The sequence below is a fragment of the Mirounga leonina genome, unplaced genomic scaffold, assembly GCF_011800145.1.
Source record: "Mirounga leonina isolate KUSES-001 unplaced genomic scaffold, KU_Mleo_1.0 Mir_115, whole genome shotgun sequence".
NCBI classification, from domain to species: Eukaryota; Metazoa; Chordata; class Mammalia; order Carnivora; family Phocidae; genus Mirounga; species Mirounga leonina.
The window spans coordinates 85,714,259-85,740,674 of NW_023270268.1; the positions used below are offsets into that span (position 1 = coordinate 85,714,259).

At 52.7% G+C, this 26,416-nt stretch overlaps 1 protein-coding gene across 2 annotated transcripts in view; it reads left to right on the forward strand.

The window, feature by feature from the left end:
- MUC4 (mucin 4, cell surface associated) overlaps nucleotides 1-25,980 on the forward strand; it is a 67,677-nt gene extending 41,697 nt beyond the window's left edge. The window contains exons 2-24 of one of the 2 annotated variants that reach the window (XM_034990308.1): nucleotides 2,129-2,281; nucleotides 3,578-3,711; nucleotides 4,623-4,787; nucleotides 5,042-5,197; nucleotides 6,165-6,295; nucleotides 7,886-7,974; nucleotides 9,714-9,893; nucleotides 10,081-10,206; nucleotides 11,195-11,314; nucleotides 11,631-11,839; nucleotides 12,317-12,407; nucleotides 12,844-13,011; nucleotides 13,572-13,673; nucleotides 14,056-14,286; nucleotides 15,331-15,468; nucleotides 17,108-17,289; nucleotides 19,254-19,413; nucleotides 20,323-20,502; nucleotides 20,958-21,031; nucleotides 22,160-22,224; nucleotides 22,309-22,547; nucleotides 24,570-24,732; nucleotides 25,762-25,980. In XM_034990308.1, the coding sequence (XP_034846199.1) occupies nucleotides 2,129-2,281; nucleotides 3,578-3,711; nucleotides 4,623-4,787; nucleotides 5,042-5,197; nucleotides 6,165-6,295; nucleotides 7,886-7,974; nucleotides 9,714-9,893; nucleotides 10,081-10,206; nucleotides 11,195-11,314; nucleotides 11,631-11,839; nucleotides 12,317-12,407; nucleotides 12,844-13,011; nucleotides 13,572-13,673; nucleotides 14,056-14,286; nucleotides 15,331-15,468; nucleotides 17,108-17,289; nucleotides 19,254-19,413; nucleotides 20,323-20,502; nucleotides 20,958-21,031; nucleotides 22,160-22,224; nucleotides 22,309-22,547; nucleotides 24,570-24,732; nucleotides 25,762-25,957 (3,452 nt within the window). In that variant the 3' untranslated portion in view covers nucleotides 25,958-25,980. The remainder of the gene's footprint in view (nucleotides 1-2,128; nucleotides 2,282-3,577; nucleotides 3,712-4,622; nucleotides 4,788-5,041; nucleotides 5,198-6,164; nucleotides 6,296-7,885; nucleotides 7,975-9,713; nucleotides 9,894-10,080; nucleotides 10,207-11,194; nucleotides 11,315-11,630; nucleotides 11,840-12,316; nucleotides 12,408-12,843; nucleotides 13,012-13,571; nucleotides 13,674-14,055; nucleotides 14,287-15,330; nucleotides 15,469-17,107; nucleotides 17,290-19,253; nucleotides 19,414-20,322; nucleotides 20,503-20,957; nucleotides 21,032-22,159; nucleotides 22,225-22,308; nucleotides 22,548-24,569; nucleotides 24,733-25,761) is intronic. The other variant, XM_034990315.1, reaches the window with a different exon arrangement.
- The last annotated feature ends 436 nt before the right edge of the window (nucleotides 25,981-26,416 follow it).

Here is a 26,416-nt window from a genome sequence, read left to right on the forward strand (position 1 = left end):
CATGGAGACCAGCAGAGAATCTCAAACCAGCACTCTCTCACCAGTGACCACCTCAACTCCTTCATTCTCTGTAAGTGGATACTCTCCTACAGATGACATTTTCAAGGACTCAGCCACCTCTGGGGCAGCAAGCACTTCATCTCCTTTCCGTGTCAGCCATAAACCTTCCAGAACGTCAGAAATGCCCACGTCATCGGCCTCCACAGGTGATACGTCATCCTCTTCTAGTGTAAGTAATACACCTCCTATGACCTCAGAGGTTCCCACAACACCAACTTCAACAGACATTACAGGTAGAGACACAAAACACATGACACAATCTGCAACAGGAAGTTTTACTCCAGTCACCTCCACAGTCTCCGTGACAACTGAACTAGAGGGACCCTCATCAGCATACGCTTCCTTCACCTCTGCTCCAGAGACAATGGCATCATCTCAGGCCCACACCAGTCAGAACATGGAGACCAGTAGAGATTCTCAAAGCAGCACTCTCTCACCAGTGACCACCTCAACTCCTTCATCCTCTGTAAGTGGATACTCTTCTATAGACGACATTTCCCAGGACTCAGCCACCTCTGGGGCAGCAGGCACTTCATCTCCTTCCAGTGTCAGCCATAAGCCTTCCACAACATCAGAAATGCCCACGACATCAGCCTCCGCAGGTGACTTGTCATCCTATTCTAGTGTAAGGAACAAACCTCCTATGACCTCAGAGATCCCCAGAACACCAACTTCAACAGACATTACAGGTAGAGACACAAAACACTTGACACAATCTGCAACAGGACCTTTTACTCCAGTCACCTCAACAGTCTCTGTGACAACTGAACTAGAGGGACCCTCATCAGCATACACTTCCTTCACCTCTGCTCCAGAGACAATGGCATCATCTCAGGCCCACACCAGGCAGACCATGGAGACCAGCAGAGATTCTCAAACCAGCACTGTCTCACCAGTGACCACCTCTACTCTTTCATCATCTCTAACTGGATACTCTCCTGCAGACTACATTTCCCAGGACACAGCCACCTCTGGGAATGCAAGCACTTCATCTCCTTCCAGTGTCAGCCATAAGCCTTCCACAACATCAGAAATGCCCACATCATTGGCCTCGACAGGTGAGTTTTCATCCTCTTCTAGTGTAAGCCACATACCCCCCATGACCTCAGAGGTCCCCACATCACCAATTTCAGCAGACATTATAGGAGGCAACACAAATCACATGCCACAACCTGATCTTCGAAGGTTTACTCCAGTCACCTCAACAGTCTCTGTGACAACTGAAGTAGAGGAACCCTTACCAGCACAGTCTTTCTTCACTTCTGCTCCAGAGACAATAGCATTTTCTCAGGAACACACCAGTCATATCATGGAGACCAGCATAGAATCTCAAACCAGCACTCTGTCACCAATGATAACCTCTATTCCTTTTTCCTCCCTACGTGAACACAGTGTTACAGAGGGCATTTCCCAGGACACAGCCAGCTCCGTGTCGTCTTCCAGTGTGAGGCACAAACTTTCATCTGGGCCAGATGTCATGCATCCATCCACAGTCCATTCTTTCCCTGAGTCTATTTCCTTTGGTAATAGGGACACAGTTCAGACCATATCAAATTTCTATAGTTCAACTAATAATTCTTCATTTTCTCAATCAGCCCCTGGCTTTGCGGTCACCTGGAGCTCCACCACCCTATTCACAGGTCCCTCTACTCCTCTGTCTATTACCAGCACTTTCCCACCATCCACAGCATCCTCAAGCTCCTCTGTAAAGACTCAGACATCAGGTATGTGTGGACTCCAGCATCTTGGTCTCTCAGGGTAGCCCCATTGGCTCAGTTCAGCCTAGAGCGGTGTTTGAGAGAGGATGGTAAGTTAGCATTACCAAGCTAGCATCAAGCAGAGGTCCACAAGAAGATGAAGTGAGTGGGAATGAGGTGAGTGACGGGTCATCATTCCCTCTACCCCAGAAGACTGTTGCTTATGTGCAGGGAGCAGTTTGGGTGTGGCCAGAAGATAGACAAGAGAGTTTCTAGCTGTCTCCCCCAGCTCCTGAAGTCTGTTACTCTCTTTGATTCTGCTCCCTTCTGACTATAAGACCCACTCAAGTTTTCTCTCCCTGCATGCCCAGGAACAATCACAACCTCACTGAGGATAGGCAGCCAGAGAAGGACAACACCATCACTACCATCAACAACCTCCCAGACCCGTACAACCTTGTCTCCTAGAACGTCCACAGGTGCACACTCAACAGCTGCTCCAGTCCCTATCAAGCCCGAGAAAGGTTAAGTGATTCTTTAGGTCTGGGGTCCCTCCACTCTGGGATGGAGAGTATTGAGCTAGATGTGGATGCTGTAGTTATGGCAGCTTGATTAGATCTACCAGTGAGGGCCCTTTTGGGTAGCTGGGGGAGCTGGTTCTGTGGATATCTCTACTGCCTCATCTGGGCCATGGCAAGTCCAGCTGCTCCCATATCCCCTTTAGAAGGGTGATGTAACTGAATACTCAGTCTTAGCCTGCTTGCTCATAGACTGCTCTCTTAGGTCGAAAGCTCTCACAGGGGACTATGAGACAACATCAGAGTTGGGTGCTGAGGGCTGGCTTTGTACATGGCATTGGGCTAGGAGGTGGAGATAAGAAATGATCAAGGTGTTATTTAGTAGGACACAGATCTCCTACCTTGATAGGTGCAATTAGAGGAATAAATGTAAGGTGTTAGGCATGCACAGTGGAAGGCCCCTAGGGGATGCAAGGTGTGCTCAAGGTGAAGAGGAGCCTTCCTGGAAAGAATGAATAGGAGCTAGGAAAGGGGAAGCATGCCAAGCAGGCAGGAGGACTTGAAGAGCAGGAATAAAGGTGTAGACATGAAAAGTAGTTCCAGTATTGCATGGGGAGGATATCCCCAAAGCACTTGAGGGTGCTGGAAACAAGATGAAGAGTATTGAGAAATGAGGCTGTCATGTGAGGGAACCAGGAAGGACATGGTTAGATCTGTATTTATGAATGGTCCTGTGGGGTTTGGGGTTTTGGATGAATTTGCAGGAGGCCAGGAGAGCTGTATACAGACCGCTGTGGTATTCTAAGCAAACCAGGAGGGGCTGCCAGGAAAGAAAGGAGGAGATCCATTTGAGAAATATTTAGGACAAGCTTTCTCGGACGAGAGCCCATGGACTTCTAAGGGGTCCAAGGACAAATTCTGGGGTGTCCCCAGTGTATCTAGAGGAATACCATCTTAGGAAACAAGTCTCATTCTATGAAATGGTATTTCAATTACTGATCTTCACAACATTGGAGCTTTGTCTTTGAACCCTTGAGAGAATTACGAGCATCATAACAGGTGCAGAATAACTTGTTGGTATTCTGACAGCGGAACCTGTTTTTATTCAAAATGGTAAAGGATGAGAGTTCCCACTGAAGGGGTCAAAAATGAAGAGATGGGTTAAATGCAAGTGGAGAAGGGGACAGAGGAGTCCTTCAGGGCTCCCAGTTGGGTGGAGGAGCAGCTTGGGGGAAGCTCTCTGTCAGCCCTAAGGAAGTCAGGACCCATGAGAATTTCCTGCCCTTTTTTGTACTGGCCCAGGTGTTTCCCTCTTTCCCTACGGGCCACGTGTTGGAGACCGGGAGTTCGTCAAGAGGACTGTGGACTTCACCTCGCCGCTCTTCAAGCCCCAGATTGGCTTCCCTCTTGGCTCCTCTCTCAGGGACTACCTCTATGTGAGTCCCCAGCTGCAGCCCAAAGGGCAGGACCCGTGACCTTCGATCCCCAGACTCTGCTTCTCTCTCCAGGGCTTGGAGATGGCCCTGTGACCATGACCATGGCCCAGAGGAAGGGAGAATGGAACAAGCAACACTTGTTAGGCACCTACTGCCTCCCTGCTCCTGGCGCAGTTTGCATTTATGCTCTTTGATGCCAGGGTGACAGCCGAGGATGACTGGGACCTAGGCAAGGCCCCCCTACCCTCATGGATAAGAGTGTCTTTACCTCAGAAGAGAGGTCTGGGGACCCAGTAAACTCTCCACTGTTTTCAGGGCCTTTTTATGGGTAGGAAGCTCTACTTGGGAAACCGCCTTTTAATGTTGTTTACATTTTCTATGAATATATCCTGGCTCATCCTGGAGGAGAGTCGGAATGGCAGTCGTGGACCCTGCAGGCCTCAGTGGCAGGGGTGGGGGCTGGGGCAGGACACACTAAGATAGGGCAACACAGCGATGGGACTGAGGGTAGCAATCCTCTTAGCCCCTTCTGATGTGGAGGGAGCCTCAGGATGGCTCTGCGGGGACTCACCCAGAGGGCTCTGCTCTGTGATGGGCCTGTCTGTAGATGGGGTTGGCCGCTGAGGCAGGGCAAAACCTACCATGTCAGGAAGGACTTAAAAGAGAGGAGTGTCCCGCAGCTGAAGAGCATTTGTGTGAGAACTATGTAAAAGGGGCTCTCCCAGCAGGCAGCGAGAGGAATGAGATAACCTTGCCGAAGTTGTTGACATCCCTACAGTTCTACCCAGGGAGGTCCTTGGGGGTCACACTTCTGAGGAGCTGGCCCAAGGCTGGGATGTTTTCTCCCTGCCTCCCTCCCTCCCTCCCTCTCTCCCTCCCTAAACACTAACCAGAAGAACCTTTGTGCCCAGTTCACAGATAATGGCCAGATCATTTTCCCGGAGTCCGAGTACCAGATTTTCTCCTACCCCAATCCCCCCGCTAGAGGCTTCACAGGCTTGGACTCTGTGGCCCTGGTGGCTCCATTCTGGGATGATGCTGATTTTTCCAGTGGCCAGGGAACCATATTTTACCAGGTGAGCCTTTCCGAGTCCAGCATTCAGGATTCCCCAGCAGCCAGCAAGAAGAGACAAAGGGCTATGTGGGGGGTGTGCAAGTGTTACTGCTGTCAGAGCCCGGGCTCCGTGTGGGCAGGGGGTGATGTTTAAATATGGGGGGGGGAGCAAACAGAGCAGGATGGTTACATAGACTCGGGAATACGCGTTCACAACCATGAGAAGACCTGTGGTGGGACCCTCATTTCCTTGTCTTATTTGCCTTCCTTTCCTAGGAATATGAGACGCTTTATGATGAACACAACCAGCTACTGTGGCAGGTGGAGTCTTGGATTAAAAAGTTCACATACACCTGGAGCTACAAAGCTAGGTGGACCCTAAAGGTCACGTGGGTCGATGCCCCTGCCTATCCCGCCCGGTGGACCTTCGGGGTGAGTGGACCAATGGACAGCTCCCTGTGAACCATCTGGAAGTCAGACATCCTAGAGCCCTAGGCAGGGGTCACTCTTCTACCATGTGCTCTGACTCAGGGACAGATTGCAGGTTATAGCACCTCCTCACCCCGACCCTGTTTGCTGAGCACTCACCTAGTACTCATTGGGTTGAAACATAGGAAATGGAATTTTTTAAAGTCAAAAGTGGCTGGCTGTTGGCAATTTTATATGGCTCAACCTGATATTATTAGCCACATTTTAGAGATGAGGAAGATGATGGTTAGAGAGGTTAAGCCAGCTGCTCAAGGTCACCCAGCTAGCAAATGACAAAGCCAGGGTTGGAACTGAGGCTTTCTGACTCCCACCTCTGGCTCTCAGCTGCAAAACCATCCAATGGCAATGGCCACCAACACAGTGTCTTCAGTCTTCCCTCTGGGGACTCTTACAGCCCTTGTGTGTGGTCTAAAGCCACTTCTTCATTGGTTCAACAAGTTCATTGGTTACCTGCTTTGTACAAGCAGTGCTTGGCATCTGCCTTCAGAGAACCTCCAGTGTCACCTCTGTGGTCCATCCACAATATTCAGGTTGAGGGGACATTTGAACAATGTCCTTAAAAATATTCCCAAGGGAGCTGAATAGGCCTCTCTCGGCTCTCTGGGGTGGTGGCTAATCTTTCCAAGTCCTGAAGCTTTTTCACACAAACTCTCTTCTCACTGGGTCCGAAACCAGAGCCCTTTATCACCTCTCTCTGGACAGAAGTCACAAAGAAGGCAAAAGCACCAGGGTAGGTGCTTTGACCCCCAGGGTGAAAGCTGCCCTGCACAATCCCAAACTTGCTCTGGGGAAGCCAGGAAAAGATGATGTGGGTGTCTGGGCAGGGTGGTGAGGAGGGTGATGGGACATCAGAGAGGAGACCCCAGATCTCTCACAGGCAACCCTATGTTTGTCTCCAACCGACCTCCAGACCAACACCTACCAGGTCATCCTCTCCACAGACGGGAGCAGGTCCTATGCCCTGTTTCTTTACCAAAGTGGCGGTATGCAGTGGGATGTGACCCAGCGCCCAGGCAACCCGGTCCTCATGGGCTTCTCCAGGTAGGATGGGGACGGATGGTCAACACTGAGTAGATACTAGGAAGTGGTGCAGGGTGGGGTTTCTGCTGCACACCCACTCCCCCCCCCCTCCCCCCCGCCGCCCGGGACAGGGTATGAGTCCTTCCTGCTGATGTTTCTAACTCACACCAACTCCAGTTCCCACTTCTTGCTGTTTCAATTTAAAAGATGCCCATTCACCTGGCCATTCTGTCTCCCAACCTAATCCACATGCTTCGTAATAATTCCCAGAGCTCTGACTTCTCTGATTTCTACTGACATTAGCCAACCTCTCTTGACCTCTCAAGTATCATAATAACAGCCAACATTTATTACACTAACTACTTAACTTGCATTATTTCATTTAATTATCACAACAACCCGTGAAGGAGATACCCTTTACTACCCATTCTACAGATAAGAAAACTGAGGTAAAAATAGATCCGTAATTGCCCAAAGTCACTGAGATGGAAGTGGCAAAACAGGAACTTGCACCCAGATATTTGAGGCTGAAATCTGCCTTCCTGACTTCTGCTGAGCATTAGCCCCTCACCCAGGGGCACCAACAGCTTGTGTGGGGTCAGTGGGACAGACAGAGAGTGGAGGGAGGGAGCCGCAGACGGGGCCGTGGATTCCTGTGTGTGAAGGTGACTCAGTCTCTGACAAACAGTTCTCAACCACAGTATTTCCAGATGCTGGTGTGTGTAATCAGTTGCGAAGGTCACGTGTAATTTGTTACTGGTCATTGCTATAAATTCTCTTAGATGGTGTTCAGGGTTGCCCCTATAATTCCATTGCTTTCCCTTGCTTTTTGATGTGCTGTGAAAGAGAAAGGAGTGGAATTATCCAACTAGCTAGAGATTTCCCACACTCCTGAGTGGCCCTCGGAAGGTGTCACACCCGTGTGCCTTGCCTATCCTGTGGCAGAGAGGAGGAAAGGTCAGGAGTCACTGCTCAGAGGCACATACCAGATTTCCCTTTTCCTGGAGCAGCGCCATGAACCTCAACACCGAGAGGTATGCACCCATTGTATCAGGTCCTCACTCAGTTCTGAGGGGTCTACAAATGTTACTGCATTTAATCCCCACCACACTGTGAGGCGGGTGCTACTGTTGTCTCTTTTCTACCGTTGTGAAAACTGAGAACCAAAGAGATGAAGCAGTTTGCTCATGGCTACTGTGCTACTCAGTGCTGGAATCAGTCTAAGTGCAGAGACTGGCTCTTAGCATCACGACATACGGTCCCCTACCCAGCCCTCTGTCCAATCCCCTGTTGAAGGGAAACTCATCAGAAGGAGGCCTGAACTCTGTTATGTCCGCACTCCTGTCTCATGACCAGCTTCTTGCATTAGCGGTCAGATGTAGAATAAATCAGAGCTTTCCCACCCTTTGCCCCCATCTCTGCCCTCTCCTGCTGGCTGCTGGGAGTCAGAGATGCTGGCTGGCTGATGAACTGACTACGTAACTGACTGGGATCTGATGACTACCGGAACTGAGTGACTGTCTGTCCGACTGGCTGGATGAACGTGTAACTTGCCGACTGAGGGGAAGATTCCGTGTGTGACAGGCGTGCGATTCTTTCCTTTGCCCGCAGTGGAGATGGGCATTTTGAAAACAGCCCACTGACATCCCAGCCAATGTGGCAGAAGTATCTACCGGACCAATTTCTGAATTCCAACTCAGGTAAAAGCGCCACCTCTTCGCACATGAGCTGGACTCAAATCCTCTCTGTCCTCAACTCCATGAGCCATGAGAGTCCTAGCGAGGCAGCTCTCTAGCATCTCCACCACCCCAGAGGGTGTCCCCGCACAGTCTGACCCCCAGGTGTAACCAGGACGTGCCACTACCCGGGTGCATCTGGTATCTTCTGCACCCTCACGCAGTACAGTCCCAGCTGGGGCTATGTCTCCTCCCTGCGATGAGCCAAGCCCAGGTCTCTCGGTGGGGGCCCAGATCCTGGAAGTGAGGACAGGACTATGGCAGGAGGTAGGGGGATATGAATGGGCAGTTAGGATAGTACTCCAGGTGTCCTGTCCCAGAGCTGGAATGAGAACCCTGATGAGATCCCCGAAAGGAATCTACCAAGGGGAGGTCCAGAAGTCTGACATTCAGCCAATCATCACTTATTGAGCATCTGCTGTGTCCTAAGAGCCAGAAATATGAAGGGGGGCGGGAAAAGGAAAAAGACTGACTATATTTGCTCTCAAATAGCTCTCACTCTGTTAAGAAGGCCAGTGCTTAAGTATCAGGAGACCCCATGGGACATGACTCAATCTATTGTCCACAGGCCCAACAGGACAGAAATCATAGTTCCCAAAATGTGAGTAGAATGAAGGACAGTTTAGCATTAGAAATCAGCCATGTAGATTGTGAAGTGTAAATCGACTTCTGTTTGCTCTGTGACAAGAACATTTGGCAAACAGAAGCTAAGTCAAATCATGGGTGCCATCTTGTGGAGAGAACTGCCCTGTCAGATTCGGGGCCTTCTGTCAAGATGCATCTGCTTGTGACCTAGGGGGCACAATATGATAGTGTGTGTGTGTGTGTGTGTGCGCGCGCGCGTTTTGGGGAAGAAGATCTGATTTGTTTCCCATGATATCAGGCCATTGTAGAGAAGATATGTGAACAGATAATCATACACAATAATTATTTTTTTCAAAACCTTAACAAATTATAGTTATCTTGATAATTTCTTCTTTTGTGTGGGGACAGGGCCAAAATCTAATACGTTATGTCCTGTTGTGTCTTTTTGGACCCTGGAGGCCCCTTCTCACTCCTGGCTGTTGGGGTGGGCAGTATGTAACTTAGAGTTAAAAGTCAATTTCAATTCAAACCCCCATCAGGGTTTCTTCTCCCAGTCACTTCTCCCTTCCAAGGATGGCCTCCGGGCACAGAGGACGCTTCCTCAGCCTCACAGCGCTGGAGCAAGCCCCCAGCTGGCTTCTGGGCATCGGCCTCTGTCCTGGCTACTTTGGCCACTGACACATCTGTGCGGGGGGAGGGGGAGGGTCAGGGATGAAAGCCAAGTGTCTGAGCTGGTGGCTGGTGGCATCCCTTAGTGAGGTAGAGGATGCACGAGGAAGAACAGGTTTGGGGAGATTGGAAGGTACTGGAGTTTAATGTGGCAGATGGGAGGGTGGAGGATGGATGGACTGAAGCTCAGGGCTAGGGTCAGGCTCTGAGTGGGTGCGGGTGAGGCCTCTCTGCCCAGCACTTGTCCCAGGGTTTCCCCATAAGATCCAAGCTTTAAGGGCCTCTGGAGGCCACATAAAAGGGGCCAGTCCGAACTGAGTCCCATCCCTGGAGTTGCCGTCCAGAGTGGGGAAGGTGGCATACAGAAGGTGCATTTATGGGTTGGGTTGCTAAAGCAGAGTTTGTGGCCCTGGGCCCTGGGATAACCCCTTCTTCCTTTGCTCCTTTAGGCCTCCGGGGCCTGCAGGTCTATAGCCTACACAGGGAAGAAAGGCCCAACTACCGTCTCCGGTGCCTGCAGTGGTTGAATAGACAGCCTCAGTGGCCCACATGGGGCTGGAACCAGATCGCCTGCCCTTGCTCCTGGCAGCAGGGACTATGGGACTTACGATTCCAGCCCATCAGTATGGGTATCACCTCCCTCCTGTCTCTTCTGGCTTCCCCACCGTGCCCCATAAGCCCGCCCACTCACCCTTTGCTCACACCTGACCTGTCCCTTCCAGGACACCCTCGGCCCCTCCCCAGAAACGCCTGCCCATTCCCGCCCCCCCCACCCCCCCAGGCCTCGGGGCCTGAGTACGTCTGTTCTTGTCGCAGGCTGGTGGGGCCTTGGTAGCAAGCAGCTGTGCAGCTTCTCCTCCTGGCGCGGGGGCGTGTGTTGCAGCTACGGGCCCTGGGGCGAGCTTCTCCAAGGCTGGAGAGTGCATGCTCCTTGGCAGTTCGGTATGTGTGTGTCCCTGTCCGCAGAGGTCTCACCCCCACCTTCTCTGGAGCTCCCTCTACTCCTCTCTGTCAGAGGCCAGGCCTGGGCTCCAAGCCAAGCAGTGGGACCCGAAGAAAGAAGCCCTTTTGTCCCCATTCCCTCCCAGCAGCCTCCCCTCTCTGGCCATTAGCCTGGGTGGCTCAGTCATTAGGCGTCTGCCTTCGGCTCAGGTCATGATCCCGGGGTCCTGGGGTCGAGCCCCGCGTCGGGCTCCCTGCTCAGTGGAGAGTCTGCTTCTCCCTCTCCCTCTGCCTGCCTCTCTGCCTGCTTGTGCTCTCTCTCTATCTCTCTGTCAAATAAATAAATAAAATCTTAAAAAAAAAATTCCTGACCCTGTACCTTTGGGAAGCTTCCAACATCCCTTTCAGCTGCCATCCTGGGGGTTTATGATCCAGTGCCTCTTGCCCCATCTTCACTTGGCCCCATAGCCCCAGACAAGAGTGGGGGCATCTTCCCAGGGAAGGAGGGGGGACCGAGTCTGTCCCTGTCCCTCTGGACTCAGATTAGCTGGCTGTCCTCTCCTGCAGAGACCCTCCAGAGGAGCTAGAGGGCACAGGGTTGGGGGACCAGGGTAATGTGCGTCCTCCCTCCACCCCCTGCCACCCCACTACTCCGGACAATCACAGCAGCCTCCACGGTTCCCCAGACCAGCATCCCCACTCCCGCACTTTGAGAGCAGGGGGACTCAGCCCCACGCTTCAGGCAAGAAAGCTGTTGGGCCACAGCCATGAGCCCGGGGGGCTCGCTGCACACAGCTGCAGCAAGCCTGCCGAGGGAGACAGTGCCTGGTCAATGGCCTGAGGCCACGGAGCAGGGCAGGGTCTGCCCCGAGGTGTGCCCGATTTCCAAACCATGCCCTTGCTCCCCGTGTCATCCTGCCCCACCAAACCTTCCGGCCGGGCTCTGCAGGTCCCCATTCTCCCTGCAACGTGCCGCTCTTCTCCACAGACCAGGAACTAGAGCCGCAGAGCTGGTGCTGCCGCTGGAACGACCAGCCATCCTTCTGTGCCCTCTACCAGCAAAGGCAGCCACGCATCGGCTGTGCCGGGTATCGGCCCCCACGCCCCGGTGAGGCTGCTGGGGCCCTGCGGGGCTGAGGCGGAGCAGCTGGGGAGGGATAGCGAGCTTCCTGGGGCAGGGCTGTGACCACGACGAGGAGATGGTCCGGTGTGTGGCTGATGGCTTTTTACATGGCACTGGGGAGGGGGTGGGAGGGCGGAGATAATGATGTGAATTTGGGCGGGGGCACAAAAGTGCAAGAGGGCCTCGGGGGATGGTTCTATACTCCCTGAACGTCTCCCAGCCTTGAGTTGGCCTCGAGGGGATGGGGGATCTCAAATCCTTCCCTGGTCTGCCATGCCATGTGATCTCTCCTTCTTTCCAGCCTGGATGTTTGGGGACCCCCACATCACCACCTTGGATGGTGCCAGTTTCACCTTCAACGGGCTGGGGGACTTCCAGCTCGTCCGGGCCTGGGACGGAAACTCCTCGTTCCTGCTGCAGGGTCGCACCGCCCAGACCGGCTCGGCCCAGGCCACAAACTTCATTGCCTTTGCGGCTAAATATGACACCAGCCGCCTGAGCCCCATCACAGTGAGTGAGGCAGGGCCCTCAAGGAGAGAAAGAAGGAGGAAGAGAATGGGGCAGCAGGGAGGGAGGACACATCCGGCCAGTGTAGTGGTTCGAGAGTCAACCCTAGAGACAGTGGGATTCAGGTCAGGGCTCCATCAGCCTTGTGATCCCGAAGAGACGACTGAGATTCCAGTGCCTCAGTTTTCTTACAGTAAAATTAGGATAGTAATATTACCTACCTCACAGGGCCGTTGTGAGATTTAAATGAGATCATCTGAGAAATGTGCCTAGCTCCAGCCTGGCCCCTGCTGAGCACTCTAAAGCCGTTGTTAGCTAGCACAACCTCATCATCACCCCCCTCCCCTTCCTCCCCCAACCGCCCCCCCCCCCCACAACACTGCCGGGGCTCAGGCGCAAACTCTCTGCAGCCTCCTTTCCTTTCTCAGCCTCTGGGCCCACCCGCAGGTCAGGCTTAGACCTCCTCCAATTCCCTTCCAGGTCCGATGGCTCCTTGAGCCCAATGACACAATCCATGTGCAGGTCAATAACCAGACTGTGACATTTGAGACTAACCGTGAAGACCCGGAAGGTAGGCTGGGGACAGCCGTCAGCCACCTTCTCCGGCTTCCCTGGGTCAGGGTTCAGCGGGGCGCCCAGCGCCTGGGAGTCAGGCGGAGGCAGCAGCATGGGGGATGGAGGGGGGCGTCGGCACCCTTGCTTCACCCCCTCTTCTTTCAGCAGCTGGGCCTGAGCAGCTTCTTCACCCAGGACCAGGCATTAGGCTTCCCCTCCTCACTTCTCTCCTTCCTCCAGGGCGGTGATAGCCTCGCCCCAGTCTCCAGTCCCCAGGAAGGAGGGGGTGTCCTGTGACTTTGGCTTTGGGACACTGGAGAAGGCACCCCCAGGCCACCCCAGAGCTGCTCTCAAAGTCTCCCCTCTGCACCTTGACCCTTCACTACTGCCGAGTCTTGGACCCACAGGGTTCCGATGCTGGTTTCTTCCTCCTCTGTCTCCCCACCTTCCAGGCCTGGAGATATTCAACACCACCGGCATCATCATGACCCGCAATGGCTCCCTGGTGTCAGCCACCTTCGATGGGACCGTGACCATCTCAGTGACCGCCCTCACCAACATCCTCCACACCTCCTGCAGCCTCCCAGAGGAGTATCGAAACTGCACAGAAGGCCTCCTGGGTGAGAAGCAGACAGGACTCTGCGTCTGAGGCAGCGGCAGCCACAAGAGCCCGAGCCCCAGACCGCAGGCAGCTCCCCGTCCAGCTGGCCTGTGGGCGTCCCAGGCTGAGCTTCCCTTCCTCGGCCCCCTGGGAACAGAACCCCGAGGGCGCGGAGAGGTGGGGCTTGACGAGGGACCTCTTCAGCTTCCTTCGAGCCTCACTTCTTGCCATCCTAAGGCTCCAGTTCCAGGGCAGCCCAGGGGGCTTTGAGGATGGGCGCTTGGGAGGGTAGAGTCAGCAGCTGCTCTTCCCCTCCCTCCAGCCCCCACTTCCCCTCCCTTCTTCCTCCATTTCCTCCTTCATTTCCCCCTCCTCCATCCCTGAGACAGAGGGGCGGGCTATGAGGTGTGGTCCTCCCGCCTCCCCCGGGGAAGGACTGAACAGAGAACAGATGGGACTGGAAGAGGCTTCCCAGGCCCCCTCGTCCCCTTCACACCTTGAGCGTGCCCCACTGGATGCTCCCCAGGGAAGGGGAGAGCCACAGTTCCAGGGTGGCCGACCTCCTACTCTGTCCCTCAGGAGTCTGGAATGACAATCCAGATGACGACTTCAGGATGCCCAATGGCTCCACCATTCCCAGCAATAGCACTGAGGAGACACTTTTTCAATATGGAATGACCTGTAAGTCTGGGCCTCAGAGTCCTCGGGGTAGACTCGGCTGGGCCAGGGTGAAGGAAGCATTGTCTCCCTCGGCCTATGGGAGCCAGACCTCCATCCTTTGTGAGCGAGAGGTGGAAAGGCCGGGAGGATATGCTGAGGATTCGGGTGTCACCCCAGATTTGTCCCCTCCACCCCCATCCTGGAAGATGAAGATGAGGGAAGTGGTGGCCCTCACTCACTAGAGGAGGGATTTCCAGCCTCAAAAGCCGGAAGGCACTCCATCCCTCCACATCTCCCTCCCTCGCCCCAAGGCATATAAAGTGAGGGTAAGGGGTGGACAGGGCAGAAGTTTAGCTGGAGACCCATCCCTGGTACCACCTCCATGGCCTTCCTTGTGTTATAGGGGAAATCAATGGTACAAAACTCCTTGGCAAGAGAGATGACCATCTGCCTTCCAACTTCACCCCTATCTTCCTTTCCCAACTGCAAAAGAACACCTCGGATGAAAAGCTGGTCGCCGAGTGTAACGGAGACAAACAGTGCATCTATGACAGCCTGGCCACACGAAACACAGGCATTGGCCTGAGCACTAAGATGCTCTTCAGAAGACACCAGCAGATGAACGCCACCCTCAGTAAGAGGCACAAAGAGCAGGGAGGCATTTGCAGAGTCAGGTGGCAGAAGAGGAGCACCCCCCTTTCATGACGTTCCTTTAAGCTGCACATTTAAAAAATTTAACAGTATCTTTTGCTCATGTTATTCCTCCATGACTCCCCAGCTCACTCTGTGATGCCCTTTCCAGCCTGATCCCAGTACCTTTCAAACTCTTCCTCTGCTTCTCCCCGCCCTGCTCCCTCCACTCCAGCCCCACTGGCTTCTCTGTGTTCTTCAGACATACCAGGCTCACTCCCGACTCCAGACTCCACACGTACTGTTCTCTGTCCGACTCCCTTCCCCCAGACAGCCCCACGTTCACCGCTCACCTCCTTCAAGGCTCTACGCAAATAGAGTCGCCTTCACAGTAATGCCTTTCTTGGCTCTCCTGTCTAAAATTTCACATTTACCCATACTTCCTATTCGCCTTCCCTGCTTGGTTTCTTCTCCTTAGCACTTAGATCTAGCATATTTTCTCATTTTCATAGGTATCTTTTTTTATTATTTGTTTACTGCCTCACTACCCAGAACAGTGCCAGCCATATGGTAGGGGCTCAATAAATGTGTTAAGTGACTGAATGAATGAATGAACAATGAAATGGAAATAGCATTTCCACTGCATCGCTCTATTTCCTGACAAATGCAATGCCCATCTGGAGATGAGCCTCACGGTTTCCAGCCCTCTTCCAGAAGTAAAACTCGGTGACAGTCTGAACAACCCTGTCCTCTGATTCACGTTGTACCATGCCGAGCATAGCACTCTGATCAGGAAAGGACTTGACCTGAATCCTGTCTGGGGGGAAGATAAAGAGAAGCTAAGGATTTGGCCAGGTGGGCAATAGAACCCCAACCTGCTCTACAGAGATCTGAAAGCAGGTATACACAGAATAATTCTGGCTTCCAGAGGTGGGTCACAGCCCTGAGAATGCCTCACATAAACCAGAGGACTAGACAAAGAGAGAGGAAGCCCGTGAGGCCAGAAACTGTCTTGCTCCAAACCCCGAATCCCCTCTTTGTGTTTCAGATAAGTACCCACCATCCATCGACGGTCAGCGTGTGTTGGAAGCCTACGTGGGGCAGACCAAGCGGATTCAGTACACCAGCCACTCTGCGAAGGTCACATTCACTCTGAGGAACAACGGCACTGACTTCAGGCTCTTTGGTAAGAGTACTTGGCTGCAGGTGGAAGGGATGAGGTCAGAGTCAAGCTTTAAGTAATTTTGCATCATTATACGCTGGGCTACTTCATGTTACTTTTCCATCAGAATATCCAGGACCAGCATTTCTTAGAATGATCTGTATGATTCAGATAGGTGCCCCCAGTGAATCGCAGTGATGGCCTCATGACAATCTGGCCAGCTAGCTTCACTGACTCGGGGCCCATACAAGTGATTCAAAGGTCATTTCACCTCAAATCCAATAACATGCAATCATCTTAAACCAGCTTTATGCAATCACCAAAGTATTAGAATAAAGTATAACAACTAAAACAATACTAATCTAAAGCATTTTCAAATCTCTTAAAAGAAGGATATAATGTGGAACAGGATTTAAAGATACAAATACCTTCATTTGGTATGTTTCTCATTATTTTTATGTCGGCCAACCATGTTTGCCTAACTTTGTCTCTCCTTGTTGCTTTTCTGGGCTGGGATCAAGCAAAGCCTCATCTCTCCCTGTCAGTAATGATGTGGCCACCCCCAGTCTTAGAACCGTGATCTGGGTCACAAAGTCAAAGCTCACAGGACGCAACTTGCCTTCTGTGGCCAGCGCCAATTAAGCTAGTAACTGATCTTTGCTAAACCAAAGCCATTAGGGACTTTATTTTAAGCTCAGAGCACCTCTCTCTGCCTCATTTTCTTTCTCTGTGCATAAGAAGGAACTTCTTTGTGTGTACCCTTCGGCTCCATGTGGCGCCCTCCCAGGTGCTAGCCAATGGCATCAGGAGATTTTTCTCCTCCCCTGGGCTCCTCTCCTGCAGAGGGATAGCCTGGAAGTTACTCTCATCTGTCCCCTTCTATCAACAACTCTCAACCTGCTATGTTAAGGAGACTTGCTTATTTTCTTGGACACTGTAAGACAGGTTTGGATCAGAAGAGTCCTTGCTGATATGTAACAATGTTTTCACTGTAGTCTGGTGTCTGAAGTTCAAAGGTCCACAAAGTGAGAGGGGTGGGCAAGAAATCAGGGCAAGGCACGGGGCTGCTGTGAGGGGGAGCCAGTTTCGTCTGCAGTGTAGCCTGGGGAAGCATCCAGAAGATCTGGCCTTATGACCTTATTCTCTGTCCCTCCTGGCTGTCCCATCCTGGTGCAGGTGCAGGCAGGGTTGCCCTTTGGGGTCTCTTCAGGGGGCAACTGCCTTCCCCTCTGTGGAGTTCCACCGTACAATCACTTAGTGGGGCTCATGCTGCCTCCAGCTTGGGGTGTGACCGGGATCATTCCAGGAAACCAGCCAAGCCCAAGGAAATGCCTGATGACGTTTGAGGGGTGGTCTGAGAGAGGTGCAGGAAGGCCAATATCAGCACTCTGGGTGTTAGATGCCGGGATGTGTCAGACTGCACAACAGTCAAGGCTCCCAGCTCTCCGTGGTCTTTTTTTTTTATTTGCGAGAGAGAGAATGAGAGACAGAGAGCGTGCGAGGGAGGAGGGTCAGAGGGAGAAGCAGACTCCCTGCTGAGCAGGGAGCCCGATGCGGGACTCGATCCCGGGACTCCAGGATCGTGACCTGAGCCGAAGGCAGTCGCCCAACCAACTGAGCCACCCAGGTGCCCCTCTCCATGGTCTTTTCTTCCCTGGGGCAGAGAATGGGACATTGCTATGGACACCAAAATCGTTGGAACCATTCGCTCTGGAGATTCTAGCAAGAAATGTCGAAGACAACCTGTCATCTGTACTCCAGCCAAAGACGGTGGTGTGTGCTTGCAGGGAAGAGAGCCAGTGTTTATACAATCAGACCAGCTGGGTGGGCAACTCCACCCTGGAGGTGAGTGCTGGGAGGAGGGTGGGTGGGAGGTTTCCTTGTTTTTTGTTTTTTTTTTTTTAAAGATTTTATTTATTTATTTGAGAGAGAGAGAATGAGAGACAGAGAGCATGAGAAGGAGGAAGGTCAGAGGGAGAAGCAGACTCCCCGCCGAGCAGGGAGCCCGATGCGGGACTCGATCCCGGGACTCCAGGGTCATGACCTGAGCCGAAGGCAGTCGCTTAACCAACTGAACCACCCAGGCGCCCGGGAGGTTTCCTTGTTAAGGGGAAAGGCAGTGGGAACTGAAGAGATGTCATACTTCAGTCCCTGTGTGGTAGTGTGTGTGTTGGGAGCTGTGGTAGGTGAGGAGAGTCAACATCAATCTCGGGCCATAAACTTACGTGTATAAGAAACAGAACTTTCTTCACTGCTTATAGCTCAGCTGAATTTTTATCTCCTAGCTCCCATTCTGCCAGGCTGACAGGAAACATTCACCTCAGCATCCCTTAAAACTCCCCAGGGGTTCCCAGCTTCACAGTTCTAAAGACTTATTTATTTATTTGAGAGAGATAGAGAGAAAGCAAGTAGGGGGAGGAGCAGAAGGAGAGGGAAAGAATCTCAAGCAGACTCCCCGCTGAGCAGGGAGCCCAACGGGGGCCTCAGTCTCACGACCCTGAGATCATGACCTGAGCCAAAATCAAGAGTCAGGTACTTAACCAACTGAGCCACCCAGGTGCCACCCCCCTACCCCCCACCCAGCTCCATGGTTCTAGAATGAGGCATGGAGAGATGTGGGCAGGAAGGCATCCTTGTGGTCCCTAGGCATGAGCCTACACAGATCACAGGCTCCCTGCTCCCTCCTCCTTGGTCCCAGGGAGGTGATTTGCGGCTCTGTGCCTTGCTCAGACACAGGAAGCCTAAGTTCCCATCTGCCCAGAAGCACCACGCAGCCATTTCTCTCTAGGGTCTCATCATTGTGGTGCTGGGAAGAGAAGGGCAGGTCCCCTATGACATTGACACTCCCAAACCCTTTTGTTATCTCCTCTACTGTCGCCTTCCAGCTAAAAGAAGGGTCTCTTTATTTTGGAGAAAATCTTTGCTCCTGCAAGTTTTAACCAAGATAGTTGGTCTTAGTCTATGAATCTTGCCCCATTTCTTTTTTAAAAATTTTGTTTTGTTTTTGTTTTATTTTGTTTTGGTTGTAAAGCAGGAGCCATAAAAGAAAGTGTTTGGCTGGCAATACCCCAGCACCCCCTTCACCCCTCACACGCACCCTTCTCCCGAAGCACGAACAAAGGATTCATACTTGAAAGGGGTAGTGGTAGAGGAGCCCAGGGGGTAGAAGACAGAAAAAAGATACTAACTGGGAGAAACAGAGATTAAAATCAATATATTATTTTAGGTATCCCAAAATATCCAGCCTTGGAAGTAGAAAGTGTTGGAGGGGATTCATTTTAGGGAGATTTCCAGAGTCATCTCCATAGGCGTGTCAGAATAGAGAGACCAGGGGGCTGGACGACGTTTGGGGAATCAGTACCTCCCTGTGCCATTTTTCTGGTTGCTGTGTGTTTTCACTGTGCTTAGCAGTGGGGCTCTGTCTTCTTGGTCTGGGAGTCAGCAAGGGAAGATCGGGCAGGAAACTGAGCTTACGTAAGATCCAGTTTTCAAGGGATAGTAGAATACTTAGCCCCTGTCTTAACTCTAAAAAGGGTTTCTGGCAAGGAAATATGGTGTGGTTGAGATCCCAGGGCTGGCACCAGGCAGAGGGGTCGGGGGGAAAGAACTGTCCAGGGAGACCCAGTGGCCTTGGCAAGGATGTACAGGACCACAGCCTGGTCAAGAAGGTGCTCACGTAGATGCTGGCGGAATTAAGACAAGGACTTGAGGTCCATGGGTTCTCAGACCAGAGGGGTCAGTACAGAAACACCCAGAAGCCTTTAATGGTTCCGCCTCCTGGCTACTCAGTAATCAGCAACCCGTTCCAGGTGGCTGGTTGCAAGTGTGACAGGAACACCTTTGGCCACTACTGTGAACTCTCCAAGGACCTCTGTGAGGAGCCATGCTTCGGGAGTGTGCAGTGTATTCCTGGGAAGGGCTGCGAGGCCTGCCCCCCAAACCTGACTGGGGATGGGCGTCACTGTTCAGGTGAGCCGGGGACAGGGCCCCGGTGGGAGGAGGCTTGCGGACGGTTGGCACCAGGAGGACCTGGGCCTGGGGCAAACCATTCCTTTCCCTTTTCCGGCAAGTCTTTAGAATACTCAATACAGATGACTATGGTAAGGAGGTCAGGATGTCCAGGGAGGTGTGAGGCTGAAGGAGAAGATTGTGCAAGCATGGGGAAGTGGCCAGGGCAGGGCAGGCTGAGGCTCTGAGGGGGAAAGCCCAGGGCAAGAATCTGAAGATGGCCTCGGGCGGGGGGCAGATGTCCAGCAGGGGCCAGGGAGCCAGGGGCAAGCTGGGGCCCTTAGGCTCCTCATGCGTCTTCAGAGACACAGAGCTCAGGGTCTCCACATCTCAGTTGGGACATGTGGGGGGCTGCCATGGGCATCTGGTGGCAGGGTCCTCCCTGTGAGTCCTCCTCCCACCATCTGTTCTTGACCTCTGAGCCACTGGAGTCATGATGAGGGAGACCACAGGGAGGCCTTCAGTAGGCCTCCTAGAGTGCCCAAAGGAAATCTAGAGGCCCCCGTGTCTTCTGAGCAGAGGTCAGAGTGGGAAGAACCACAGCTTTATAAGGCAGAAAAAGGGATGAAAGTGCAGAAAGCAAGCTGGCGGGCCCTTGTCCTGCCAGCCTTCTGGGTCCTTTCCTGATGCAGGGGGTCTGATAAACATGCCATTCCTCCAGCAGCAGTGGGAGCATACCAACCGGGCAGAGGAACTGTCTGGAAAAGGGAGAAGGATAGTTTGGGGTTCAGAGTGACTCAGAAGCAGAACGCAGACTGAGTGAGCTTTTGTGGGGAAAGAAACTAAGCCCATCCTAGCAGCAGCTTTCTGTGGGCTCCGTCCCTCCCCGCTGCCCGGCCTGGTCTGCTGACCCCCCTGCTCCCTCTGCAGCTCGGGAGACCTCTCCCCTCTGTCGGAACCAGTCCTGCCCTGTGAACTACTGCTACAACCGGGGCCACTGCTCCATCTCCCAGGCTCTGGGCTGCCGGCCGGCCTGCACCTGCCCCCCGGCCTTCACCGACACCCGCTGCATCGTGGCCGGGAACAACTTCACTCCAACCGTCCGTCAAGGTGCTGTCCGATGCCCTCCGCCTCCGCATCTCTCTCACCCTGAGGGGAGACGAGGGACTCGGAGGGGGGCAGAGCTAAGTTCCTCCAACTCACAGGGCAGAACTCCGAATCTCTCTCAGGTGATGGTTAAGCTGCCAGCTCTGGGAGCTGGGGGGGGGGGGGGGGGCAGCTGCCACAGCATGAACCCCAGGCCTGAGCAGTCTGCCGAGGAAAGAGTGAAGGTGTCCTCCTGGCCCAGAGAGACGGGAGTCAGGAAGCCTTGATTCAGTGGAATGGGCGCTAGGGTGAGGGTCAACGGACTCAGCCCCTTCTCCTGATTCATCTGGTGACTCTCTGAGTCAGTCTCCCTGAGCTGGCCGTAGAATGGGCAGTCTCCCTGAGCTGGCCCAGTGACCTTCTTGGGTAAGTCTATGTAAACTGTGAGGTGATTGTGAATCTGCTTCTCCCATTTCCAGAGCTCCCCTTAAGAGTCATCCAGCTCTGGCTCAGTGAAGAAGAAAATGCCTCTGCGACAGATGTCAATGCCTCGGTCAGTGCTGCAGGCCAGCCCTGGGTGGCGGGGGAGGGGGGCCTTGGTAGGTTTAGGGCAGGGTCTTAGCCCTCATTTATGTGTTCTGCAGCTAGTCATCCATCCAGATTCAGTTGCCAGAGGAGGCCGGAGCCTCCTGCCCCGGCGAAGGCTGGGGGTGAGGAAGGCAGGAAGCCCCAGGACAGAGATCTCCAAGGGGACTGGAATAACCAGACTAGGGTCTAGGGGGTTCAAGTCCCCCCAGCCTCTCCTCCTGAGTGTCCTAGAGACCTGCACTTGGGTATGGTATGGTAGAAATACGAAAAGGCATTTCACCTCCAGGAAGCCTTCCCTGACTTCCCAGAGGGAACTGGCAGCTCCCTCTTCTTGGCTCCTATGCCCTTGTCCCCTCCTCAACCACACAGTAGTCGAATTACTGAGGCTCTAGAATCCTACATACCCAGGTTCAAATCCTTGCTCTACCATTCCCCAGAGCAGGTGTAATCATTAGACAAATCATTTGATGTCTCATCTGCAAAACAGGAATAATAATAGTACCTAGTCGGTGGGTTGTGTCAAGGTTTAAATGATAATGTATGTAAAGCACTCACCATGGTGCCTAAAATACATGTGTTCAAAAATAAGAAGTATTCTTAGTTCTGCTGCTACCGCACTCTGTAAGGTAAAGTCCGCTGATGCTTGTCGACTTTACCAGACTGTGGATGTTTGAGTACGGACCATTCCTGAGTCAGCTTGACCCCCCAGCACCTGACCATCCCGGAGGTCTGGCTACACATAATCGGTGTTCACTCTCCATGTGGGGAGAGAATGAGTGGGTGAACCAGGGAACAGAGGCAAAGGTAGGGGCCATTCATCTCAGATTCTCCCCTTGTCATTGGCGGCAGGGAGGTAGGCCAAGTCCTTCACTCACCAACAAACTCTGATTAAGCAGGGACCCACGCCGGTCACCAGGCCAGGCTGGGGTGTGGGTATGCAGAATGGGGTGAGAAAGATTCTGCAGGTCCTGGCGCTTGTGTGCAAAGAAGGAGCCAGATGGGGGTAAATAAATGCATTGCAGTGGGAGGGGTCTCCTCTTTGGACTGCGCCTCACTCCCACTCCCACTCCCACTCCCCCATCCTCTGCCCTAGGTGGCCTACAGATTGCGGAACCTGAGTGTGCGGGCCTTTCTTCGGAACAGGCTAGTGGCACCAAGGTAAGTGGGACTGTCCCCACCGGGTCCCTAGGTCTCGCCCCTCTGCTTCCACCCTTCGTGCCTCACTGTACCCCTCCCACACAGCGAATCCGGGACAGCGCTGGCCTCCGGAAGCTTACTTAGACGCTGGAAGGTCATCTCGGAGTTCCAGTACCTCCCTTGGGGTCCTGTCATCGACTTCCTGAACACCGAGCTGCTGGACGCAGTCCTGGAAGCGTTCTTACCCCAGTCCTCGTGGAGGCAGTGGAGCAGAAGTGAGGGGCCCAGGACCAACGTGAACTTCCACCCCATCTCCAGGGAGGACGTGGACAGTTTGTTAGCTCGTGAGTCACTATCTTGGGGATGGTCACAGGGATAGCTGAAGGAGGGGTAAACGGGGGAACTTATCTCAGGTCTTCAGCCCGCACAAACCCGTGGTGGAACAGTTTTCCATGGAGGGCCACAGAGAAGCCAGAAGCAAGTAATTTAGGTTTTGGATGGTCATTTTTGAGAGAGAGATTTTAAACGTTTTACCCACCAGCTTTCTAGATTCAAGAGCAGAGCACAAAGTACTGCTTGATGAATCCCCAGGCAGTTTGCACAGAGCTGTTACTCTAATTGCCACCTTCCTGACCACCACTGCTGACAGTTTTCTTTCTTTCAATAAAATTGTTAATGATTTTGTTAAAATACCATTGCACTTTATAAACCTAAACAGGGACATCCCTTTTGCCTTTACCCTCCAGCCAGAGCCTATTAAGCAGAAGGCTGGAGACCTGGCCGAGGGGCAGAGATTTCCCCTCCTTGCAAGGTGTGACCCTGGGCAAAAGCCATCCCCAATCCAAGGCTTAACACCCCTATCTGGAAAATGAGATGGGATTTCTGAGGTCCCTTTTCGCTATGATTGTCCCTGATTATCCTGGAACAAGAATGAGACCAGTTGGTAAGCACACCAAGGAAGGGAAGGAATAGACCACCCTATATTTGGGGAGTGAGGCAGAGAACAGGGCAGTGACCACGCCTAACCCAACAGAAGCCGCTGTGTGTGACTCAAGGGTGGGACCAAGCAAGAGCTTCTGCTCAGATCCAGGCTGTGCCTCCTCCCTCCTTGGGGCAACAAGGTGAAATCCTCCAAACTACTTCGTGTATGTGTGGTAGGGCTTTAGGGGTGGGGATAAGGGAACAACCACTCTGGACCTGACTATGCCTTTTGTTAAAGAAAACAAGCCAAAAAACCCCACAATTTTTATTATACAATATGTTTACTGTAGAAACTTGAGGAAACACAAATTAACAAAGAGAAAAAGAATCACCTGTAATTCCAATCCCCAAAGACAAGTCCATTTTGCACATATCCTTCTGAATTTTCTTTTATGCATAGGAATCTTCACACATACCAATATTTTTTATCATAAAGGGATCAAGTAGGGCAACCCTCTTGGGTCCCCTCCCTCTTCGGGAGCTTTGTACTATCGCTCAATAAACTTTGCTGCGCACCAAAAAAAAAAAAAGGGATCAAGTAGTACCTAATGTTTAATAACCTCATTACTTAAGCAATTGTGAACATATTATCTTGAATATTGTGTACATATTCCCATTTGATATATTATTTTATCATAGGTGCCCCTATTGTGCTATATTTTAAACAGAATGTTATTTTTTTTTAATTTTTTAATTTTTTTAAGATTTTATTTATTTATTTGAGAGAGAGAGAATGAGAGACAGAGAGCATGAGAGGGGGGAGGGCCAGAGGGAGAAGCAGACTCCCTGCTGAGCAGGGAGCCCGATGTGGGACTCGATCCCGGGACTCCAGGATCATGACCTGAGCCGAAGGCAGTCGCTTAACCAACTGAGCCACCCAGGCGCCCTAAACAGAATGTTATACCAATAGTGACCATGTATTGAGTGCTCACTGTGTTAGGCAATGTAATGAATACTCGGTATATATTATCTCCTTTAAAATTCGCAGCAAGGTACGTAGGGTGATTATCGTTTCCTTTCAAAGATAAGGAAACTGAGGCTGAAGGAGTTAAGGAATTTCCCCCAAAGCACACAACTAGTTAGTAGTAGAGTTTGAATTTCAACACAGGTCTGGTTTACTTCAAAGCATTTGCTCCTAACCAATGTGTTTTCCATCCCACAGTGCTTATTGGTTGCACAGTATTCCTTGTTTAACAAAACCCCGCCTATTAAACATTGTTGCTATTATAAACCAGACTGCTCTGGACGCCCATGAATATACGTATTTGTGTGCTTTTCCAATGATATGCTCAGGATAAATGCCTGAGAACAGAAATCTTGATGGAAGAGGTATAGATTTGAAGTTATTGATTGCTCTCTGTCTTCATCTGTGTCCTTCCTGACAGTGAACGTGAGCACGCTGAAGAACTACTTCATCTGTAGTGGCTACAAGGACTACCACCTGGTCTACAGCCCCCAGAGCGGCCTCACATGTGTGTCCCCGTGCAGCGAGGGCTACTGTGAGCACGGAGGCCAGTGCCAGCATTGGCCGCAAGGCCCCCGCTGCACGTGAGTCCGGGAGAGGGCAGGAAGAGCAGGGAGGGCAGGGCCAACCAGACAGAGATACTGCAAGGGGCCCAGAAAAGCCACAAAAGTTAGGACAGTGAGGCTGTTGTTTTTTTTTTATAACTGAGAGAACAGGGATCATGGAAAAGACGTGTGAGTGCTTACTCTGTGTGGAGACTAAAGATGCTATATATCTTCTAAAACTCAACCTTAGCTCCTGGGTAGGTATTAGGACCATTTTAAAGAAGAGATAGGTAAAGAACCTGCCCAAGGTCACCAGTAAGTGAAGTAGGGATGTGCCCAAGTAGAACCTGCCCAAGGTCACCAGTAAGTGAAGTAGGGATGTGCCCAAGTAGAACCTGCCCAAGGTCACCAGTAAGTTAACCCAACAGAAGCCGCTGTGTGTGACTCGAGGGTGGGACCAAGCAGGAGCTTCTGCTCAGATCCAGCATCCAGGGGGATGTGGGTTCCAATGGCAAACTCTTCCACCCAGTTTTGCTTCTGGGGTGAACATTCTGCTGTCTCTTTGTGGGAAAGGCACCCAGTGCCTTGTGTCTAGGCCCGGCCCTGCCCCTCCGTAAGAGTACCAGTCAGTGCAGGGCCTCTCACACTGGCGTCTTGTGGCCCTGTGGTTCATCGGCAGTCTGAGGGGCTCCCGTGGGGGGAGTGCACAGAGTCTACAGGCCTGCTAAGAAGGAGAAGGGCAGGACCACCCCGGGGCCCTCGAGGCACCTCAGTGCCCTGTGTCTACCCTTGCGCCCACTGCAGTCCCGGATCCCCCCAGCCATCTCTGCTCCCAGGTCCAAGGACGGCTGGGAAGAGCCTGGGCTTCTGCCTGCCCCCGCTCACTGGCAGCCAGCCCCGCCCCGCCGGCCAGGGGGGGCTGGGCCCAGGTGAAGTCACCTGCGCCAGCCTCCCCTACCCAGGAGCCACGCTTCAGCTCCGCCTTGGTCCCTAGAGGGGAGCCCAGACTGTCGTGGATAACCTCCTGGGGCCTCCCCACTGCTGACCATGTCTCCTCTCTGTCCGCAGCTGTGTGCCCTTCTCCATCTACACGCCCTGGGGTGAGCGCTGTGAGCACCTGGGCATGAAGCTGGGTGCCTTCTTCGGAATCCTCTTTGGAGCCCTGGGCTTCCTCCTGCTACTGGGGGCCGTGGTGTTTGTGGTTCTGCGCTTTGGGTGCTACCGTGGGAACCACTACTCCTACCCCCTGGACTCAGAAAGCTGAGGCCCGCCCCAAAGGGGCAGCCCCGTGGCCTAGGATACCTCAGGACCCACTCCAGCCTCACCCACACACCTGCTGGCGGCGCTGTTCCTTTGAGGAGGCTGGAAAAAAGAAGGTGCTTGAAGGAGACTCAGGATTCTTCAAGGGAATGAATAATAATAAAGACAAGACCACACCTTGTCAGTAGAAACAGAGACAGACAGGAAAGGGCCATAAAGACTTAAAGGATGGATTCTCTCACAAACGTACCCAAGCCAAAGCCTGGCCTTCTGAGGAGGATGGTAGAGACACCCCCCCCATGGAGTAGCCCACACTCACCCAGCAACCCTCACAGCCTTGCTGGTCTCTGTCCATCAGTTCCAAGAGGATACATACTCAGTGCCTTTACCTATCTGGTTCTTGTCCCCACTGCCTGTATTCCCTGGAGGAAGGAATAAACCATTCCAGCTCCTTTTCCAAGAA